This window comes from Anolis carolinensis, chromosome 3 (genome assembly GCF_035594765.1).
Source record: "Anolis carolinensis isolate JA03-04 chromosome 3, rAnoCar3.1.pri, whole genome shotgun sequence".
Taxonomy (NCBI): Eukaryota; Metazoa; Chordata; class Lepidosauria; order Squamata; family Dactyloidae; genus Anolis; species Anolis carolinensis.
This window is the reverse complement of record NC_085843.1, coordinates 250,849,633-250,871,864: the sequence shown is the minus strand read 5'-3', so window position 1 is coordinate 250,871,864 and position 22,232 is coordinate 250,849,633. Positions and strand designations below refer to the sequence as shown.

At 43.4% G+C, this 22,232-nt stretch overlaps 2 protein-coding genes across 2 annotated transcripts in view; one reads left to right on the top strand and one right to left on the bottom strand.

Annotated features, from left to right (window-relative positions):
* The first annotated feature begins 823 nt into the window (after positions 1-823).
* ccdc195 (coiled-coil domain containing 195) lies at positions 824-11,554 on the top strand. The gene is made up of 3 exons (XM_008106278.3): positions 824-1,220; positions 6,505-6,766; positions 11,122-11,554. The coding sequence occupies exons 1-3, from the start codon at positions 956-958 to the stop codon at positions 11,252-11,254; spliced, it is 660 nt and encodes a 219-aa protein (XP_008104485.1). The 5' UTR covers positions 824-955; the 3' UTR covers positions 11,255-11,554.
* Positions 11,555-13,157: 1,603 nt separating this feature from the next.
* LOC100565491 (guanylate cyclase soluble subunit beta-2) overlaps positions 13,158-22,232 on the bottom strand; it is a 31,727-nt gene continuing 22,652 nt past the window's right edge. The window contains exons 15-16 of the mRNA XM_008106279.2: positions 15,480-15,584; positions 13,158-14,808 (exon numbers count right to left, since the gene is read on the bottom strand). Of these exons, the coding sequence (XP_008104486.2) occupies positions 14,654-14,808; positions 15,480-15,584 (260 nt within the window). The 3' untranslated portion in view covers positions 13,158-14,653. The remainder of the gene's footprint in view (positions 14,809-15,479; positions 15,585-22,232) is intronic.

The window sequence follows — 22,232 nt, the reverse complement described above, 5'->3', positions numbered from 1 at the left end:
TTACTTTTTTGTGATGTAGCTACAATTAATAAATTATAAGTTTTAAAAAGATAATGGAGTAACAAAAAAAATCTTACTATTCATGCTTTGGCAACCCCAGATCCTATACTTGTTGCTTTGGCTGCACTTTAAAGGGAAAAACTTTATATTATGGCTTTTACATGCAATTTATATTAGTTCACACAAACACTCTCCATTCATCTGCCACTGGCCCTGCCCATCTGTCAAAATTTAAAACGCAATGCAGCCCGTGTCAAAAAGCAGACTCTCTGGCTATAGAAACATTGCATAATTATAGAAGTTTGACACTATATTAATTGCCACGGCTTCATGCTATGGAATTTCTGGATTTGTAGTTTTGTTTATTTACGCTTCTCAGACAGAGAGCTCTGGTACCATGACAAAGTACAAATCCTAGCATTCCATAGGATGAAACTATGGCAGTTAAAGTGGTGTCAAATTGCTATAACACTAGCATGTGAATTAGTCGGTTTGTGAGTTCTTCTTCATTAATCATTTTTGCCTTTTTGATCTCACTCCAATGTAGCTTAGTTACATGTGTTGTGGTTTTCATCTGTGAAATGTTGAAGAGTACCTGAGTGCAAATTTTGAGGCAAATGTGGGAGGAATGTTTGCCTTAGTGCTCATTGAACATGATCCTGCTTTGCACAATCAACAGGGCCCGCGTATGTGCAGAAGGAGCTGCTGCCAAAAGAAAGCTCAATTTGGAAAAATGAAACCCAGAATGAATAAATCATGGAGAGGCTCTTGAAGCCTTGACAGTTTATCCAAGCTCTGCTGGTGGTGAAAGACTGCACAATGTTGAGCCCAGGGAGGGAGTGCTATTGTTCAGATGTGTTTATGTGCCACATGAGCTCCTCACCTTGGATTCATGGTTTCTTTTTAAAAGCAAGCTCTGCTGGAACTGGCAGTCTGGCAAGGAGGGAGGGGGGAAATGGAAGGGAACAAGCGGCTCATGAGAGTCATCCAGGAAATGCGCTCCGAGATCATCAAGCTAGAGAGGGAAAACAGAGCACTTCGTGGGGAACTGAAATTCGGTGGGCAAAAGGGATCCAAACAAGAGGAAGGAGCAGAAGATGAAGCCAAAAAGGAGGAAACCAGGAGCCTTCCAGATGCAGATGATGAGGCCAGCGGTTCTCCCTTGGCACTGCGCAGGAATGCCTCGGCTGACTCAGCTCTGATGCTACAGGAGCAAAAAGGTACCAAGCAGCCATGGTTTCTGCAAGGGTAATAATTCAGTGCTTGGAAAAGTTGCTTTTTTATATTGGACCCCCCCCCCCCCCACACACACACACACACACACACAAAGAAAAAAGAAAAGGTCTTCAATAAGCTTAGACATTCTGCAAGCCACCATCTGAAAGAAAAGCAACTTTTCCTGCTTCTGGATAAACTGTGACTGTAAATAATGAGACAAATGAATCCCTTTTGTTCTAGTGCAGGAGGCAACTTGTGGCCTTTTGGATATCCTAGGGCAGCAACTACCATCCGCCCTAGCCAATATACATTTAAAGGGCCACTCATTTTGATCACTGCCAAATTAGAACAGGGGATAAAGCAGCCTTTCCCATCCTGGTGTACTCCAGATATTGATAGATGACATCTCATCCTGACAGTTGACTATGTTGTCTGGTGACTATGTGAACTGTAGTCAAACAATGATAGATTACCCTAGGTCAAGAAGGCCAGAAGTGAAATATTTCAACTCTCTGGTTAGGCTCAAACATAAAATACCCCAGAACTATTCCAATTGAACAGATGCAATTACTCCTCTGCCATTTTACTTTCATAAGCTGCTTTAAAATGTCCCACAGTTTCTTTCTCCTCCTCCCATTTCCCCCCTTTATCCTAGCTTATTTCAATTGCTGAAAACTGAGTTCAAAGTTCAAAAATAGTTTGCATTCAACTAACAAAGCAGGATGAGAGCAGAGAAGGAATCAGAATCATGCTCTTCCCTATAAATTCAGGAACAATTTAACTGTTGCAGTTTCTCCTAGCTTGTGTGTTCTTCTCATTAATAACTTTGGCATTTTGATCACACTCTGATGTTGCTTGGCCATTCATGTCTTGGTATCATCTGTGAAATGTTAAAAGGTATAACAGAAGTCTTTGGAGCCTAAATTCCCAATCTTTAACACGGGAACCATAGCAATCCAATGCACATAAACTCTTGTGATGATGCACATGCTAAAAAATTAATAGAACTTCTATGGTATAATGAAAAAAATCATTAAAGGGCTAAAAGGATTAGGCAACAATCCAAAAGTTATTAAAATTATAAAAAGCACCCACAAATAAATATCTGGCTGGCAATTAAATTAGTGTAGCCTTGAAAACACTTACAGTTGTCTTTATTACAATTTGATGAAACAGGGTACCTTAGTTCCAGTGCTTTTTTGTTGAAAATCTTATATTCCATCTATCTCCTGGACAGAAGACTCAAAGTAGTAAAGAAAGTCTCAGTAATATTTAAAACAGACTTCAAAATATTTTTTAGTAAGTAAGTATTGTCTGTCAGTTACACTAAGTAATTAAGTTACCTCATCTGGCCCAACCTTCACAAATCTAATACAAAAAAGTCATTCATCTGTGCTCCATGTTTCCAACAGTTTTGGGAAGATCAACCCAGAATAGTTAACTTACTTAAATTGTTAAATGACATCCAAATGTTACTATTTTATTTAAGATCATAGTAAAGGTAAAGGTTTCCCCTTGACATTAAGCCTAGTCGAGTCCGACTCTGGGGGGTTGGTGCTCATCTCCATTTCTAAGCCAAAGAGCCGGCGTTGTCCATAGACACCTTCTAGGTCATGTGGCTGCCATGACTGCATGGAATGCCGTTACTTTCCTGCTGAAGCAATACCTATTAATCTACTCACATTTACATGCTTTCGAACTATTAGGTTGGCAGAAGTTGGGGCTAATAATGGGAGCTCACCCCATCCTGTGGATTTGAACCACCAACCTTCTGGTCAGCAAGTTCTGCAGCTTAGCAGTTTAACTTGCTGCACAACTGTGGCCCCATAAGCCGTCCTAAAAGTTTTATCAGCACTTACAACAATTACTTTTGGGAGGACTATGATTTCAAGAGCCTCCAACAGTTATGGGAATATTGGAGTCAGGTTACCCTAAGTAACTTCTACAACTCGGGATCTATGACCTAAGACAGTATGCTCTTTCTGGGACTTGATGAATCTATGTTGTCAGAACACCTTGCAAAGTGGCATAGCCACTGAAGAATGGTAATAACTTAATATTATGAGTGCACACCTAATATCATGAGATCAGAAAAAGTCCAACTTCAGGTTGTGACAGGAATATTTTGAAGCAACAGATGAGAAAATGATGTTCTTAGGGTACTCATTTCCTAATCCTCTGAGGTTTTAATACTTAAATTCTGTACTGTAAATGAAGCCCATGAACAAAATGGCTGCTAATTAACTGAACTAAAATAGAGGTAGCCTAATCAAAGTAGATATAACATGATCAAAATGCAATACTCTTGCCATCAGCCTAATAGCTATGTTTTGTCCTTGTTGCTATTTTCCAAAACATCTCAAGGGCAAACCCATCTAGACCATGTAGTCCAACCTGAAGAATACCTGTGAATTAATGACAATGGAAAGGTCCACCTTTGCCAGACACAGTGCTAGCTGATGGGAGAGAACACTCATTTCAAGTATAATACATCCAGCAAGTGTTCTGAATCATTAGTATACCCCAATAGAAATGCCAAAAGACAACACACAATGCAAAGCTGATCTTTTTGAGAGAATGCAAGATGGGTTACATACTGAATCCCCAGTCAGATAATTTACCTACTCGAAGTATTTCTGTCTGGCTTTTATCAGGTTTAAGTTTCAGTGTGTAGCATATTGGCTCCAGATAGTCTAGATGCTACTAACCTCAACATTCAACTCCCTTGAGACCTCACCTAGTGGTTTCATGTATATGTTAATAGCAGGGAGGACAAAGTAATACATTACACAACGTTCTATTAAACTCTAGTCAAGAGAGAAGCACTGGTCACCCACCACCACTTTCTGATTCCTATTGCTCCAAACTAAATGAAAGCTGTAGAATTCCACCAATCCCAATTCCTTTAAAAGATACAAAAAATGTTGTTTATATCAAATGCCACAACTATCTCATCACACTAGAGCAGACATGGGCAAACATTTTTGACCTGGGGCCACCTTCTGGGCCCAGCTACAAAGGTTGGGCCAGGAAAGAGTTCGGCTGGGACCAGAAGGAGTGGGGCTGGAAGGGCTGGGGGTGGGAGGGAGGGAGAGGGCAGGGTCAGGATGGGAGGGGAAGGGGAGGAGGAGACACATAGCACTCACAAGAGCATGTTCACCAGTGCTATGTTTCTTCCCACTTCTCCAAGTTTGGGAAAGGCACCCAGCCTTCCCAAACATCAGAGGAGAAGGAGAAACATGGAGCTGGTGAGAACCCTTTTTCTAAGGCTGTGTTTCTCACTCGGTTCTCCTCTGAGTCCTGGGAAAGCCTGTCTTCCCAGGACTCAGAGAAAAAGGAATAACACAACGTTGGTGATAGCCATCTTGCTAGCATCATGTTTCTCCTTCTCCTCTGAGCCTTGGGAAGGTAGACCGCCTTCCCTAGACTCAGAGAAGAACCGGGGGGAGAAATAGAGAGCTCTCATCAGCGGCATATTTCTCCCCTGCTGCTCCTCTGTGTCCGGGGAAGGCAGGCCACCTTCCCAAGGCTCAGTGGAGAAGGAGAAACACAACGCTGGTGGGAACTCTCTGGAGAGCAACCACCAACACTGTGTCTCTGCGTCAGCCCTCATCTCAGCCTAGGGACACAGCGGGCCACTGCATCTGCATGCTCAGAGGAGGGCTGAGGCAGACAGGGGCCTGAGGGAAGAGGCCAGAGGAACACATCTGGCCCATGGGCCTGAATTTACCCATGCCTGTACTAGAGCATGGATTCACTTTAAATTCGATTGCTGCCTCCTGCAAAATTCTGAGGTTTGTAGTTTAGGGAGGGGTCTTTAAACTGCTCAGCCAGACAGGTCACTAAGCTACAGATCCCAGAATTCTGCTGGAGGCAGCATCCGGATTTAAAGTAGATCCATGCTCTAGTGTGATGAGACACTTACCACCTTTTCTCACAAGGAGCTTTTGGCCCCTTGCTATTCTTTGGCCATGGGGCCTGCCCAGTGCCATCACATGACTGGCCTGGCCTTGCCCCATTCATGGTTGAAGTAGCAAGGAAGCATCGCAAGACACTTCTTCACCAATGACGGTAAGGTAAGTGACTTTTGGGTAGCTCAGTTGGAGCTACCCACTTTTTTTTTGGGTTTCCTCCATCTGATAGGGGACCCCACACACCTCTTGTTTTGCTGGCAATTGACAGCAAAAATGGAACAAAATGGGGGAGGAGCATCCGTTTCATGAGATCCGTTGTCATCTTCAACAAAGCAACCATCATGATGCACAAATTGTGAATGTTCTAATCACTTAATACCTCCATCCTGGTCCTAATGTTGCACAGTGCACACCCTATTTCCATTAAAAAATGGCAACCTAAAATGTGAGGGCCAAGATTCACTAAAGCAGTTATGAATGCATAACCAAGAGTTATGCATTCATGACTGCTTTCTATTTAAGATTACTATGTATTGCCTAGTTTATGGGATATGCAGAGATTATGAAAGTCCCCCAGTCCTCACTTTCTAGACAGCTGCTGCTCTTAACCAGTAGAGATCTCTTCTTCTATTAATTGGGAAGTGACTGATTGACATTCCTATTTACCCTCACATGTAAGCTATCTCCATGTGAGAGGGAATTTCAACAGAGGTATTGCTTTAGGCTATCACATTGAAGAGTGCTAATAGAGGAGACAGAAATGTCAATCAGCTGTTTTCTGATTTGCAAGGAATTAGACCCCCATTTATTGCTTCTGCTTGCAAAGTGTAGATGGCAGTAGTCAGGTTGGAAGACACTGTGTAGCTGTGAAACTAAGGTGGTTACATGTGTATAACTACCTTAGAGAATGCCAGTCATAATAATTTAGTTTTTGAGCCCAAAGCAAGAAAAGGTAAAGAAGATATCTATGTCAAGAGTTCTAGATGTTCATGCAAATGTATTAATTCACAGATTATTGCTAGAAGTGTGCTAGGCAAAATGTCATGTACAGTATCATTCCTTTAAAGCTGTGGTTCTCAAACTTAGGTTCACTGATACACCATTTCTGCTGTAGAGTTCTCTCTAAATCCAACAGCTTTTTGGCATCTCTCATCTCCATTCAATCTTAATTATTCTACTTAATTAATTTATGGATGACTTATTTCCATAACTTTGGATTTGGGGCTACATAATGCTATCTTAATTTTACATAAACTAAACTTCCTATACATCCTGTTTTGAATGGAATGTCCCATGCTTGAGAGCCAATATTTGGTCCCATGTTGAAGTTATATGGGATGCACCTATACTATTAATTACATTCTTTGTACAGGCAATATTATGACTGTCAGACGTTATTCCATCTCCTCATCTGTGCCTTCACTGACTGGCAAAAAGCATTATAAATCTGACAAGAGGAATCCATTCAAGGGAGCTCTTGAAGTAAAGGGTATAATCAAACCACCAGCCTTTCCTACAGATGTGCAAATAACCAACAAAGAAGATAAAGGATATTCAAAAGTACCATCGGATTGCCTCTCCAGCAGTACACCAAATAAAAGGCGATCTTTCCAAGACCATGTTTACAAATGCAGGTAGGCCAAATGAATGCTAAAATGATGAATAAAGTGTCAAGAAAAACTCTTTTCATATTATTTAAGAACATTAAAACTTTGTTAAGTTGAAACCTGGATCAATATCTACATTACTTAACTGTATGTGTGCAGTTGGCCTTTGACATTGTTTTCTCTAAAAATCTCAGTGTCCTTCAGAATGACTCATAGAGTACCTTGGAAGTCCTAGAGATTCCTATAGAGAACACCTCTGAAGGAATCTCTAGGTTTTTCAAGGCTCTTCCAGACAGGCCCAAAAATGCGGGACCTGTCACGCTTTTATCTGAGGCATTTAAACGACACCTCCGGTCAAAGCGAATTAATTCAGAACAAAGCGGGATTTACCTACTTTATTCCAAATTAATTAGATACCCCATTAGATCTGGCCCTTCCTGAAAGGGCCAAGTCTAATGGGGTATTGGGCCTGTGGGGACTCAACCCCAAGTAGTCCTGGGACTACCCAGGAGTAAGTCTCCACAGCCATCTCAATTTTTCAGGCTTCCAAAAGTCCAGAGGAGAGGGATGGTGCCTACCCCTTCCCCCTAAGCCCCCAAAACAAGTCTGAAAACTTATTTAAAAATTACTGGGCTGCCATTTCGGTGATTCTTCCATCTTCCTGTCACACAGAAATGACTTTCCTTGCCCCATGTCCTGGTGAGGGTTTTAAAGTTTTCAGGCTTGTTTTGGGGGACATCAGGGTGGCTGAATGCCATCCCGATAGTTACCAGGATGGCATCTGGACACCTCACTCAGAAAAGCCCAGGCTTGTGGGTGGGGGGGGGGGGGTTGGTAGATTTAAACCCATACTGAAGTGGGTTTTTTAAACCTGCTTCAACCTGGATTTAATTTCTGTCTGAAAGCACCCTCAGTCTGGTACTAAAGAACACTTCTCTAAGAATCTCTAGGTCCTACAGTGCAATTCTGTGATCAGCTTTCCATGGAAGATGACTGTACAGTCACCCTAAAAGATCTAGCAAGTCACCCTGTAGGACCTAGAGAATAGGATTACTAGAAAGTTGTTCTCTTATGTAAAGAAAAATAAAATCATGGTGATTCCATTTTTGTTGGGGTTTTGACTTCAGCCCTCAGGAGAATGGAAGGCTTATGATACATACCTATGTATAAGAGATCCTAAGAAACCCTATTAATGAATTGTAATGATCGGAACAGGACACCAGCAGAAGTAACTGATGTGGACTGACACCTGATGCATATTGGGACTGATGTAAAGCGCATCAAGACCAACACAATATACATCCCATTGTGCAATGGTTACTTTGCCAACTATAGTAATGTTACAGCTGCCCTCTGCAGGATATAGCAATATAAGGCTGCTCAATTCGTGGCAACTTCCCCGCAGTATTCTGGCCATTATTTGGTAATTCATATCATCGAGTACATTTTATCTTGCCAGAAGATATCTCACACAAATGATATTGTTTAGTGCAGTCATGTGGCTGGAACTAACAGAAGGATTATCCTTCAATATGCTGTTTAAGTAGTGCCATAATTTATTTAAAGTACTATTTCAGGGCTGGGGATAAGCACTCCAGTGTTCCATAGATGGACAGTGTAGTTCCATATCTCTGGCAGTTGCCTATTCCATATTAAAGTAAATACATCAGGACAGTGTGCAAGCAAGGGACTTTGACCTTCCAGATGTTTTAGCCTACAACTTGATCCTAAGCAAGGATTCCCCGGTGGTCCAATGGGTTAAACCCTTGTGCTGATAGACTGCTGACTTGAAGGTTGACTTGCTGACCTGAAGGTTGTCGGTTCAAATCCAACCTGGGGAGAGCGCAGATGCACTCCCTCTGTCATCTCCAGCTCCATGCAGGGACATGAGAGAAGCCTCCCACAAAGATGGTAAAACATCAAACACCTGGGTGACCCCTGGGCAACATCCTTGCAGACAGCCAATTCTCTCACACCAGAAGCGACTTGCAGTTTCTGAAGTTGCTCCTCACACACACACACACACACACACACACATATCCTAAGCAGCATAATGATTATGATACTTGTGAACTAAAACATCTGGAAAGCAAAATGTCCGGTGTAAATCATTGGAAGTATGCAAAATCCTTTGTTATTATTATGGAAATAAAATGAGTTCTTGATGCCACTCAAGCTACAATCCTAAAAATATAACCCACTGACAATATGGCATGCTTTAAGGTAAATAGTAAAATACATAGTAATCAAGACCTGGAAAAATTTCAACTTCAGCCCTGCATCTGGATACATATGAAGCTGTAAGACATAAGCTACAATAGAAAACCCACCTCTTCTCAACTGTGGCCTCCTGAACTTAAACAATTTCTTGGTCAGTAGAGAGTGAAGGGACATGGCAGATAAGCATCCCACTATTTTACTATATCTGAATGCACAATGACAGGCAACCACAGGAACCTCCACAGATCTCTTTAGATAAGTGGTTCTCAACCTGGGGTCCCCAGATGTTTTTGGCCTTCAACTCTCAGAAATCCTAACAGCTGGTAAACTGGCTGGGATTTCTGGGAGTTGTAAGCTAAAAACATCTGGAGACCCCAGATTGAGAACCACTACTGTAGATGATGTCATTATTCTATGTCCAGCTGTAGAAAAACAATAGGATACTTGTTTGCTCTGTCCTTGCAACTTCTCATCAAGCAGGTTCAGGAGGCTTCAGCTGGGATAAGGTACGTTTTGGTGGGATATCTGAATTACATGACCAGTAGTGGAGTCTGAGCTCTGCATTGACCAAAATGAGGGAAATATGAAGTGCGTCTAGCTTATATCAGAGTGAATTCAAATTATGCCATTGCAATCAACCAACAGGATACCAGTCTCTTTTACTGAATGGCATTTAAGACAATTCTTCAACCATCCCTGGTGATTCTGGAAACTGTAATACAAAGAAGGAACTTTTTCAAGCTCTAGAATGGCAAGATGATTTTATGGCTAGAAATAACTATCATTATGTATATTGCGCTGTCTTTGGGCTGTCTATTAAAATTACTAGACTTAGCTTCCAGATAAATACCAAGAGCATTGAGAGATATTTCTTCCTAATTTATGCCAGTCTGGCCAAAGTCAAAGAAATCTATTTCTGATTATCCTGCACCCATATGTGTCAGTTATTTAAATTTACTAAATTTAGCTGGCTATAGCTATCAAATATATTGGGGAAATCATATGTAGATTCTCTTCAAGATTAAGAGCATTCATTCATTATGTATTGTTCTATGTGGACCTATTGGGATAGTTCAGTTCATTATATATCGTAGCAATTACATTGTGTGGTTCTGTTGGAATATTAATGGTAATGCAAACACTGAAGGCTAGATGTAGAATAATTACAGTCTACTCAGAGTTAATGTAAAAGGAATCATTCATATTTCCCTTGAACATTGTTGCCTAGATTACAGACATGTTTCCAAATTTAGTTTTTCTCCAAATTGTGGCCGACACTCAGGAATGCAGGTACAGATTAATAACCTAGAGTTAGGGATCTGTAAATGTTCTGTAGTCAGGTAAGTTTACTTATTTATTTTATTTATTTATAGTATTTATATTCCGCCCTTCTCACCCTGAAGGGGACTCAGGGCAAATCACAATGTACATATACAAGGCAAACATTCAATGCCATATGAACATAGAGACAGACACAGAGGCAATGTAACATTCTCCAGCTTCCAGATTCCTGAGGGTATTCTCGATTCTGGCCCAGGGGGAGCAGCTGCTTCATCATCCACTATGACAAATGCTGCTGGATGATTTTGTGGTGTCGTAAATTAGTTAATTTAGTCTCCCCACATAAGCGGTACCTACATTTCCTACTTGATAGATGCAACTATCTTTCGGGTTGCTTAGATCAACAATGAACAGGGCTATTTTAATGGTCGAGTACTCACTCCAACACGGGCTGGCTTCGAACTCATGACCTCTTGGTCATAGTGATTTATTGCAGCTGGCTACTAACCAGCTGTGCCACAGCCCATCCTTTTCTCCCATGGGTGGGATTCAAAGCGCTGTATGTTCTTACTGGTAAGAGGAGTTGGAAATGTCATTCTTCTTGTGTCCTGAATGAAAACTCCTCACTGAGTCCACCTGTCAGCTCTTAACGTGGGCTAAGGAGTGTCAAGCCAGAAGACATTGCTTACTTATGCAGATGTAACTAAATAGTGAATGTAGAATATTAGTGTGTGCCACCCAAGAGCCTTTCACTAGATTGTACAGTTCTAATATGGGTAGATTTAGTGATAAGTCACGTTGTGCTAATGTGTTTGCAAACAAGAAAGAAAAGCATTTCATCAAAGGTTGTTCTCACAATATTTTGTATGTTTTCCCCTTAGGGGTAAAGTAAAGGCCGTCAGTTTCCTGTTACCAGTGGACATGTCACCTTATTCAGAAAATCAAGGTTCTTTCACATGCCCACAAAATCAGAACACAAAACAGTTAAGCACCATTATTGAAAAGGACATGTGAGCTGGTGAATTTTTAAAGGACCATCGTTGACTCCAGAGATAAACTAGCCTCAACCAATAGCTCTGCCTAGGATTACATTTCTGTAAAGTGACTTGGCAGAATGCCTTCGGAGAATCACTCAGGCAGCATTTCAGATCACTCATTCATTGCTTAATGAGGAAATAAAACTTGTGTCAGCAAGATCATCAAAAGCCTATGCAAGTAGTATTGGAAACCAATAATAACATATACCTCTCAATTGTATATTTTTGTTAATTTCATGGTTTTTCTCAAAGATTCCATTAAACAGCTTTTAATATACCAGTCTTCACTATGGTCTTTTTAGGAATTCTTAAGATAACATATCCTCTTCATAAACTGCCAGAAATATAGAAAGTATAAAGACTATGAGAGGGTGCCCATGAAGCTGAAAAGTATCTGTCTAAAAGTTTAAAATGCACATTAAAATACAGTAAATTTCATGTACTCAGTTTTCATTATGAAAATTATTCAGTCTAAACCAGGGGTTGGGGGGGGGGGGGAAGCAGCCTGCAGATTGTGTGCAATCCCAGGGTCATTTGGGACACCAAGGGCCCCTCAGGAGCCAATACAAATTGCACTAAAATGCCTCAAAATGACATATATAGAGTACCTTTCCACTGTATTTGAGGACCTCTGTGGTCAAAATTATTTTAGCAATGTTTTTAATGCCTCAACATTTTTCAAAATACCCTTTAGGACCCAAAAAGGACCAAGTACAAGGGAAAAAAAGTATTCACAAAGGCAACTGTTTTGAGGATCTCCCTAGCCTTGCAGAGTTGCCACTCCAGTCTAAAAACTGAAGCTTGTGCATTTTATATGCTATCTTTAAAATGTTAATTTGTGAAAATAATTGTACCTCTGTATATGAATATGTATCTTTAACTGCTTGTTCAAATGGAGTAATTCACTGGAGGTAATAAATGAGCCTCTATGAAATGTCTCCATTTTTAAAAACATAACATTCCATGATTAGGGTCACCTGACACAGTGGTGAATATTTATAAAGTTGTAATAGCCTCCCTCAATTAGAGTTTGGATTTATCTAGAGCACGTTGCACTGTGACCCTTACCATTGAATATGTTGTGAGTCTGATAGGAACTCCAGGTCCCACTATTTAATGGATAAAGGCTATAAGTTGGTGAACATACTGGCTGGAGGCTCCTGGGAAATTTAGTCTAAGCCAGTAACATTTCCAGGTTCCAATCAAGGGGAGAGAATCTTCATCCTGAGGCTAAGCTGACAATTTCAAGAAGCTCAGCCAGAAAGATAGTAAATTGATTTCTGTTGTTTATCCACAGTATCTGATGTTCAGAGACACACTGCGTCTATATATTGAGGTTCAATTTACAACTAATAACCACTGACAGTTGGAACCTTCATTATGAGCCTTTGAGTTACTCTAGTAACCACACTTTTTATAGTTCATTGTCTTTCTAGGCAAGAAGTTCAGTCATTAATAATTAAAGATGTCACATCAACCACTTTAGACAATGTATGAACTAAATCTAAATTAGCTAGATGAACCCTGGGGTGAAGTATAACGGATTCAAACATTTAAAACATTACATATACAGCAAAAAAAAAAAACTGAAGTTATGTGGAAGAAAGAAGACAGATTACTATTAAGGTAGGGTTAAGTCCTTTCAATGTCCAGTCATTTTGAATCAAACTTGCAGTTATGCACCTGGACCTAACTGGACAACAGGAGTGATGGAAATCTCAAAACCCATCCAGCAGTGATATACTTGGGGAGACACGATGTCCAATTTATCGCATCTGAATGTACCTTTGACTTATACCAGGTATAGTAACACCTGGTGGTCTTTCTAAAACAGCTCTTCATAAATAATTGCTTGCTTTCATATACAAATAATGCTAATACAATTTCATATAAAACATTTATTGCCCAAATATAAATGATACATACACCATGAAGGTGCATTCACAGTGACATTCATACAGATAAGAAGACCATACCTGTATATACTGAAACTTGTTGGGATCTACACTAATCCCATCCAGTCATTTACACAATGCAGCTAGGGCTGCTGGTCTTCCATAACTTTTACTGACATTGGTTAAAACTAAGATGTTAAACAGCTGTGGATGCAAACAATCTATTGACCTTCTATTGATCAGTGTTTCTCAACCTGTGGGTCCCCAGGTGCTTAAGCCTGCAACTCCCAGAAATCCCAGCCAGTTTATCAGCTGTTAGGTTTCTGGGAGTTGAAGGGCAAAACATCTGGGGACCCACAGGTTGAGAACCACCGTTCAAGATGAACCACAGTTATTTATAGTTCTCTTTCTATCTCCACACCTCAGTTTCCATTATCATACAAAATTGCTGTAGGTGGTTCAAGGCTTAGTGAAGGACTTAGGAAAAAATGGAAACTATTTGCTCTTTATTTCCTGAACTGATTTTCTTCCTGAAATATAATACGCATAGGGCTCTATATTTTGGTTTTTTTGGTATAAAGGTATAAGAAGAGAAACTGTTGACAAATTGCTGATCTACACTGAGACCAAGATCCTAATTGAAGCTGGGGGATCTTAAAGTTGATCCATCCTAATGTAAATGTTTGGGGGGAAATAGTGGATGGCAGGCACACCCACCCATCCTTTGGCCAACCAGTTGCTATTTGGGAGCTGTACCTGGGCACTCTCCAGCAGCCATTTTGCAGCCTGGGAAAACCATCGTATGAGAAGGTACAGAAATACTTCCTTACAGAACATCAGGAAAAAAAATCATCCTAACACAGGTCCTGGTTACTTCAGCAAAAAGCCCCAAAGGATTCTGACTGAAATATTTTCTTCACTTGTCACGGAGGCCCCTTCCGCACAGCTGTATAAACTCCCACATTATCTGCTTTGAACTGGGTTATATGGCAGTGTGGACACATATAACCCAGTTCAAAGCAGATATTGTAGATTATCTGCCTTGATATTCTGGGCTATATGGCTGTGTGGAAGTGTCCGGGGAGGGGTCAGGGTCTAGAGGCTAGTGGTACAGGAGAAGCCATAACCAAGCTCATATGCACTGTTGTCCTGAAAGCATCCAATCATGCTTTCCTGAAATGTTGACACACTTTGGGATAAGACAACCAACCTATTAAAATACGCTGACATGTAGAGGACAGGCCTCCTTCTCTCACACACAACTAGATGTGCCAAGTTCATACACATAAGACGAGTCAACACTGATGGTCAAAATGCCAGCCTTTCTTTCATTATTGCTACCGGTGATTTCAAAATATTTCAATATCGGGAGCACATGCTGTACTACTTTTTACACAAAATCAAGACCCCAAGAGAGGAACAGCAAAATACAACATCACAGAACACACTCCCACCCTTCAGTTTGAAAATTCAAGAGCTGTTTAAAGCATAGTGCAGAAATTGGATCTGATGTTCCTGATCCGTGGTGTTTCTGCTGCTGGTCTGCTTCTTCCTTGCATATGATGAGGATGGGGCTCTTTGTCTGACAGCTGGTCACCCTGAAGACTTGCGTAGGATTCAGCATCAAATGTTTTGACTGTAAAGACATAGTTTTTTTCTGTGAGAGCTTACCAAAATCATGGACATCATGAGGGAACATAATAAAGTTTTTGAAACCCGAGTCCCTATAAATAACAGAAAGGATAACAACTGAGGTCCCTTCTACACTGCCATATAATCCAGAATACCAGGCAGATAATCCACAATATCTGCTTTGAATTGGGTTATCTGAGTCCACACTGCCATGTTATCCAGTTTAGTGTGGATTTCATACAGCTGTGTGGAAAGGGCCTTCCTTCTGTTCATGGCTGGAGAGCTTCAAAGCTGTGCTACCAGAGAAGACACAAAGGATAGAAACACAGCTTTCATGCAGCAGCATGAAAGCCAGACAGTGGTAAGATAAGTTCTAGGCTTGCTTTCCAAACTGCAAACAGATTTGAGATCGTAATTGGCAATCTGAGTGTTTGGACTTCATTCTGCCTTTTCTTGTGTTCACCTTAGGTTGTAGGAGACTATACTTAAAGCTTCCAAAAAGTGAACATGAGTTCATCAATTTACACAAGTATTGCAAACAAGTAATTTCAAGTTCCTTCCCCTAGCACCAGGAATCGCTTTTACCCTTTTAGATGTGATAATTCTAACCTTCAGGTGATGTGAAATTAACAGCACCCTAGTCCCAATCCCATTGAGCACCAGCCTTCTTGATACCTGCTAAATCCTTTGTTCTTGTTTCATTCTTTTCTTCAATGTTGGTGTCTGCATATTTCATTGCTATGATAGGAAGCAATTCTTCATTTGAATTTGGCTGTATATCTTGAAAAAGAGTAGAAAAACAAAAGAATTTAACTATTGGAAAAAGATTTGTAATAAAATATTGCAATGTGAAATCCTCCTATTTAATATTCAATTCAGTCAGAATGCCTTCTCTACGGCACTCCATAAGAACATAAGAAGAACATTCTGGATAAGACCAAAAGTTTATTTACCTTGGCATTCTGTTAACATTGGCCCCTTCTACACAGCTGTATAAAATCCACATTGACTGAATTATATGGCAGTGTGAACTCAGATAATCCAGTTTAAAGCATATATTGTGGATTATCTGACTTGATATTCTGGGCTATATGGCTGTGTGGAAGGGCCCACAGTGAGCAAGCAAATTGCCTATGGAAAGCCTATTAGCAATTTGTGAGTATAACTGCCATCTCATGTTCCCCAGTGTGATGACCCATGGGCCTTGTAGTCCTGCTCAGGACATTGTAATTCCTGATGAAGATGAAAACTTGGGTTTTTTACCTTCCCAGTCTGAACTGGATTCCTCTCAGCCAGATCTTTCCCAGGCAGATCTGGGAACCTTGCACCTGCAAGAAAGTTGTCTCCCAGAAGTATGTCAAACAAGCCCAGAGCCTACTTCTCCCGTATTCTTGCGCCGGGAGTTTTGTAAACAACAGAGAAGTTTAGATTCAGCTTCGCGCAGGAGTGCAAGAATTGCAGCTAAGAATGTAGCCAATTAAGACTGCTTCTCGTGAGAATCTTTAAGGAGTTTAACATCTGGTCTCAGAGTTTAGCTTTCGTTTCTGATTCCCAGAGAACTGCTTCGGTGGGAAAGTTAGACTCTACATAGGTGTTTTGCCCGCGTAGTAACTTCGCGGAGTCAATTCGTCAGCCTACGGAGCGAGTTGTGTCTGGACAGCGCGCTCCGGTTCAAGCCTCGCTACTGCTCAAGCCTTGCCTTGCTATCCAGCCTTCGCCTTGCTTCCCAGCCTTTGTTTATCTACGGACTTTGCCTTGTTTCCCAGGATCAATCCTTGCCTTGTTCCACGGATTTATCAAGTTATTCCACGGACCTTGTTCTTGTTCTTAGTTACCTTGTTCCACGTTCAAGCCTTGTTTCAAGTATCAAGTTATTTCCTAGCCTCGCTCAAGTTTCATGGACTAAAGGACCTTGTCATCTCCCCTCACTTTGCTTGGCAAAGTGAGTGTTTCGGTTATTGGATTACAACTTTGGACCTTAATATTTCTTATTGGACATTGCTTTTTTGGACTAATTCTGACCTTTCCTGAAAGGTCTAATTCTGGACTATTTTCTACACTTGTTTTTATTAACTTTATATATTCCTACAATAAAGATATTAGATAGATTCTGGCCTCTGTGTATGGTTATTGGTGCTCTGCAGCCTGGGTCGTGACAGTTTGACTCCGCCACCCTAAGCACCAATTAACCTCGGCCAGAATGTCTACCGGAACCGTACCTGGGCCGAGCGGCCAGCCGATTACCTACACCATCGACAAGGAAGAGGTGGACCGAATCCGTGATAAGCTCAATGCACAGGATGGAGAAACAAGGGGTTTGAAGGAACGCGGAGTTCGTCTTCCGGCCATGGCGTTGCCAACCAAGTTTACTGGAGAAGCTTCTAAGGTTCATGTCTTCCGTCGCCAATGTCAAGCTTATCTGGAGGCCCGTGCTGCCGAGTTTCCCCAAGAAGACATCAAAGTGGCATGGGTTTACAGTCTTCTAGACGGGCCAGCGGCCAGCTGGGCGACGGCACTGTTCGACCAAGCCTCTCCACACCTAAGATCAGCGCAACACTTCTTGGACCACCTCAAGGAGACTTGGGGAATCGAGGACAATTTGGAGGCAGCCGGTCACAAACTCCGTCGCCTTTTCCAAGGAGACAGACCTATGTCTCAGTATATAGCCGAGTTCCGAGTGCTGGCCCACAACACCGGCTGGAACGATGTAGCCCTCAGGGGACAATTCCGGGAGGGTCTCAACATTGAAATGCTGGAAGAAATCTCCAAGGTGGATCCTCCCCAGACCCTCGAGGCACTCATTGATCAATGTCTACGGGCTGAAGTCATGATTGCCAACAGGAAACAGTGGGTTCGAGGCCAGGGCGGTAGAGCCGGGGCAAAACCCCCCGCTCCCGCCAGCGTTCAGCCACGTCCGGTGTGGAGACCCCCACCGCCAACCCCATACCCCAGAGGAGGCGAGGAGGTGCCGATGCAGTTGGGCAATGTGCGTCCCAGACTAGATGCCGCCGAGAAGGCCCGTCGTCAACGCTTAAACCTCTGTTGGTACTGCGGGAACGGGGGCCACTTCGCCAGAGAGTGCCCAGCCAAAGGGAAGCCTGCCGCCCGTCTTGCGGCGGCGTCCTCCACGGAGACGAAGGCGTCTGAGCCGACTGGCACACAGCCGGCGGGGGAAGCCAACGACCGGGTGTAGAGGGGCTCGCCAACCCGGTCAAAAAATCCATCCAAGAGCCGCCAACCGGGGTCCTGTTCCTTCTCGTGGTCACATTATGGTCAGCAAAAAGGGGACCCGTCATGATCCACGCCATGATAGACTCTGGAGCTACCAACAATTTCATCGATAGAGAGTATGCCGACTCTCTGGGATTACAATATCATGATTTCAAGAATGCCCGTGTGGTGCAAGCCATAGACGGCCGTCCCCTCAAGACGGGCCCCGTAAGTCAGTGGTCGGAACCCACCAGGATGTGGATAAGGGAACATATGGAAGAGATTTCCTTCTTTGTTACCGAGGTTCCCCATTTCCCTGTGATTTTGGGAATTCCATGGCTGACTCTCCACGACCCTAACATCTCCTGGTCCAACAGAGAACTGCAGTTTGCTTCACCGTACTGCCAAAACCATTGCCTCGTAGCCAAGGTATGCCATGCCACGGACACCGAGCCCATCATCACCTTGCCAAAGAAGTACTCCGAGTATTGGGATGTATTCAATGAGAAAGAAGCCGAAAAATTACCCCCACATAGACCTTATGACTGTGCCATTGACTTGGTGGAGGGGGCCCCGATCCCGCGAGGGCATCTCTACTCCCTGACTGAACCAGAGCAAGAAGCTCTCAGGGAATTCCTAGAGACAAACCTTCGCAAGGGATTCATCAGACCCTCTCAATCCCCAGCCGCCTCCCCAGTGATGTTTGTGAAGAAGAAGTCAGGGGAACTACGCTTGGTGGTGGACTACAGAGCATTGAACAATATCACCAAGCGGAACAGCTATCCCCTGCCTTTAATCTCGGATCTACTGGATCGGCTTCGAGGAGCCAAGGTTTACACCAAGCTGGATCTTCGGGGGGCTTACAACTTAATTCGCATCAGGGAAGGGGACGAGTGGAAGACCGCCTTCCAGACCAAATTCGGATTATTTGAGTCCCGAGTTATGAATTTCGGTTTATGCGGAGCCCCCGCAACGTTCCAGCATTTTGTCAATGACATTTTTCAGGACTATCTAGACAGGTTCTTGATAATCTACCTGGACGATTTTTTGGTGTTTTCCAGATCACAATCAGAACATGAGAACCACGTCAAAATGGTGTTACAACGATTGCGGGATCATGGACTTTATGCCAAGCTGGAAAAATGCGCTTTTGATCTACAAGAGGTAGATTTCCTTGGTTACCGCATCTCGCCTCTAGGGCTTTCCATGGATCCAGCCAAAGTTTCAGCAGTATTGGAATGGCGGGCGCCAACTAACAAGAAAGAGGTGCAGCGTTTCTTGGGGTTCGCGAACTACTACCGCAAGTTCATTCCAGATTTTGCCCGCTGGTCCGACCCCATCACTAGCTGCATCCGTGGTAAGCAGCCTTTCCGCTGGACTGATCAAGCAGAGAAAGGGTTCCAGCAACTAAAGAAACTATTCACCTCCCAGCCAATTCTACAGCACCCAAATCCTGGAACCCCTTTTGTGGTGCAAGCGGACGCCTCTGATGTGGCAATTGGGGCTGTACTCTTACAACCGGTGGGAGATCACCTCCACCCCTGTGCCTTTTATTCTCGTCAACTAACCACACCAGAGAGGAATTACACCATTTGGGAAAAAGAACTACTGGCCATAAAGGCAGCCTTTGAAACTTGGAGACATTGGCTAGAAGGGGCCAAATTTCCCATTGAAGTCCACACTGATCATCGTAATCTAGAACATCTAAGAACTGCCCGCAAACTAAATCAGAGGCAGCAACGTTGGGCTTTATTCTTTGAACGTTTCAACTTCCAGATCCATTATGTGACCCCAGCCCAAACCAAGCAAGCAGACGCCCTGTCACGTAAACCGGAATACGCTGCAGGACGCAAGGAGACCTTTGAATCCCAACTGCTACAACCTGAGAACTTTGCCACGCTCACGGTGGGGAACACCAAATCCATTCCCATTGGTTCAACTTCCCCTACTCCAGGACCCATCTGTGCTCAAGAAATCAGGGCTAGTCAGCAAGCAGATGCCTGGGCGCAGGACCAACTTCGCCAAGGTCTGCATTTCCCCTTTTCGCTTAAAGATGGGCTACTCTGCTATAGAAATCATGTCTATATCCCACCCGGACCGGGCAGGGAAAAGGCGCTTCGTCTGTGTCATGACTGCAAACCAGCAGGGCACTTCGGACTATTTAAAACTATGCATCTGATCCTAAGGGATTTTTGGTGGCCCAAGATCCGCAAGGATGTGGAAAAATATGTCAACACCTGCCCAGTATGCCAGCGCTCCAAGATACGAAGGGAGAAGCCCTCAGGGCTTTTACACCCCCTTCCTACCCCATCTCGCCCATGGGAAATAATTTCCGCGGATTTCATCACTGACCTACCACCTTCCTGTGGGTTCACCACGATCTTAGTGGTGGTGGACCTATTCACCAAGTTAGCCCATTTCATTCCCTGCGAAGGCCTCCCCACGGCCAAGGAAACTGCGGATTTATTTCTTCAACATGTCTTCAGACTACATGGATTGCCCAAGAGTTTAGTCACAGACCGTGGATCTCAATTCACCTCTCGTTTTTGGAAGGCACTACAAAAACTATTGGGCATAGACTCTCGCTTATCTTCAGCTCATCATCCCCAAACAGATGGGCAAACGGAGCGCACCAATGCCACTTTGGAGCAGTATCTTCGCTGTTATGTAAACTATCAACAGGACAATTGGGCTTCTCTGTTACCACTGTCTGAGTTTGCCTACAACAATGGAGTTCAAGCTTCTACAAAAGAAACGCCGTTCTTTGCAAACTACGGCTTTCATCCACGTTTCTTTCCCCCTGTCATTGAAACTTCAGAGGTTCCCGCAGCAGAGGATTGGCTGCAGGAACTCACAGCGGTGCAACAACTTTTGCTCCAGCAACTGGACCAAGCCAAGGAGGACTATAAACGCCACGCTGACAAACATCGCCAGCCGGGTCCCGAAATCAAGGTAGGAGATCGGGTTTTCCTGTCCACTCGCTTTCTGCCCTCCCACCGCCCTTGCCGGAAGTTAGATGCCCGTTTCATTGGCCCCTATCCAGTGGTGGCGCAATTAAACCCCGTGACTTTCAAACTCCAACTTCCGCGTTCAATGCGCATTCACCCAGTGTTTCACCGCTCCCTGCTCCTTCCGGCGGATGGTGTGCGTCCTGATACAGACCAACCGGCCCCCCCTCCTGTTTTGATGAATGGGGAGGAGGAGTTCGAGGTTGAGGACATTTTGGATTCTCGCTTTCACCGCCGCCGCCTACAATATCTCATTGACTGGGTGGGTTTTGGCCCTGAAGAACGCTCTTGGGAAGACGCCTCCACAGTCCATGCTCCTGATCTAACCCGTCGCTTTCATCAGACCTATCCCGCCAAGCCGCGACCTCGCGCCTCGGGGAGAGGGCCTCAGTTTGGGAGGGGCCTTGAGGAGGGGGATAGTGTGATGACCCATGGGCCTTGTAGTCCTGCTCAGGACATTGTAATTCCTGATGAAGATGAAAACTTGGGTTTTTTACCTTCCCAGTCTGAACTGGATTCCTCTCAGCCAGATCTTTCCCAGGCAGATCTGGGAACCTTGCACCTGCAAGAAAGTTGTCTCCCAGAAGTATGTCAAACAAGCCCAGAGCCTACTTCTCCCGTATTCTTGCGCCGGGAGTTTTGTAAACAACAGAGAAGTTTAGATTCAGCTTCGCGCAGGAGTGCAAGAATTGCAGCTAAGAATGTAGCCAATTAAGACTGCTTCTCGTGAGAATCTTTAAGGAGTTTAACATCTGGTCTCAGAGTTTAGCTTTCGTTTCTGATTCCCAGAGAACTGCTTCGGTGGGAAAGTTAGACTCTACATAGGTGTTTTGCCCGCGTAGTAACTTCGCGGAGTCAATTCGTCAGCCTACGGAGCGAGTTGTGTCTGGACAGCGCGCTCCGGTTCAAGCCTCGCTACTGCTCAAGCCTTGCCTTGCTATCCAGCCTTCGCCTTGCTTCCCAGCCTTTGTTTATCTACGGACTTTGCCTTGTTTCCCAGGATCAATCCTTGCCTTGTTCCACGGATTTATCAAGTTATTCCACGGACCTTGTTCTTGTTCTTAGTTACCTTGTTCCACGTTCAAGCCTTGTTTCAAGTATCAAGTTATTTCCTAGCCTCGCTCAAGTTTCATGGACTAAAGGACCTTGTCATCTCCCCTCACTTTGCTTGGCAAAGTGAGTGTTTCGGTTATTGGATTACAACTTTGGA

What these genes read in the sequence shown, in the direction of transcription:
- ccdc195 (XM_008106278.3), top strand. Translation starts at nt 956, where the DNA reads ATGGAAGGGAACAAGCGGCTCATGAGAGTCATCCAGGAAATGCGCTCC. An exon ending in GATGCTACAGGAGCAAAAAG is followed by an intron (nt 1,221 to 6,504) that starts GTACCAAGCAGC and finishes TTCTTTGTACAG; the next exon opens with GCAATATTATGACTGTCAGA. An exon ending in GACCATGTTTACAAATGCAG is followed by an intron (nt 6,767 to 11,121) that starts GTAGGCCAAATG and finishes TTTTCCCCTTAG; the next exon opens with GGGTAAAGTAAAGGCCGTCA.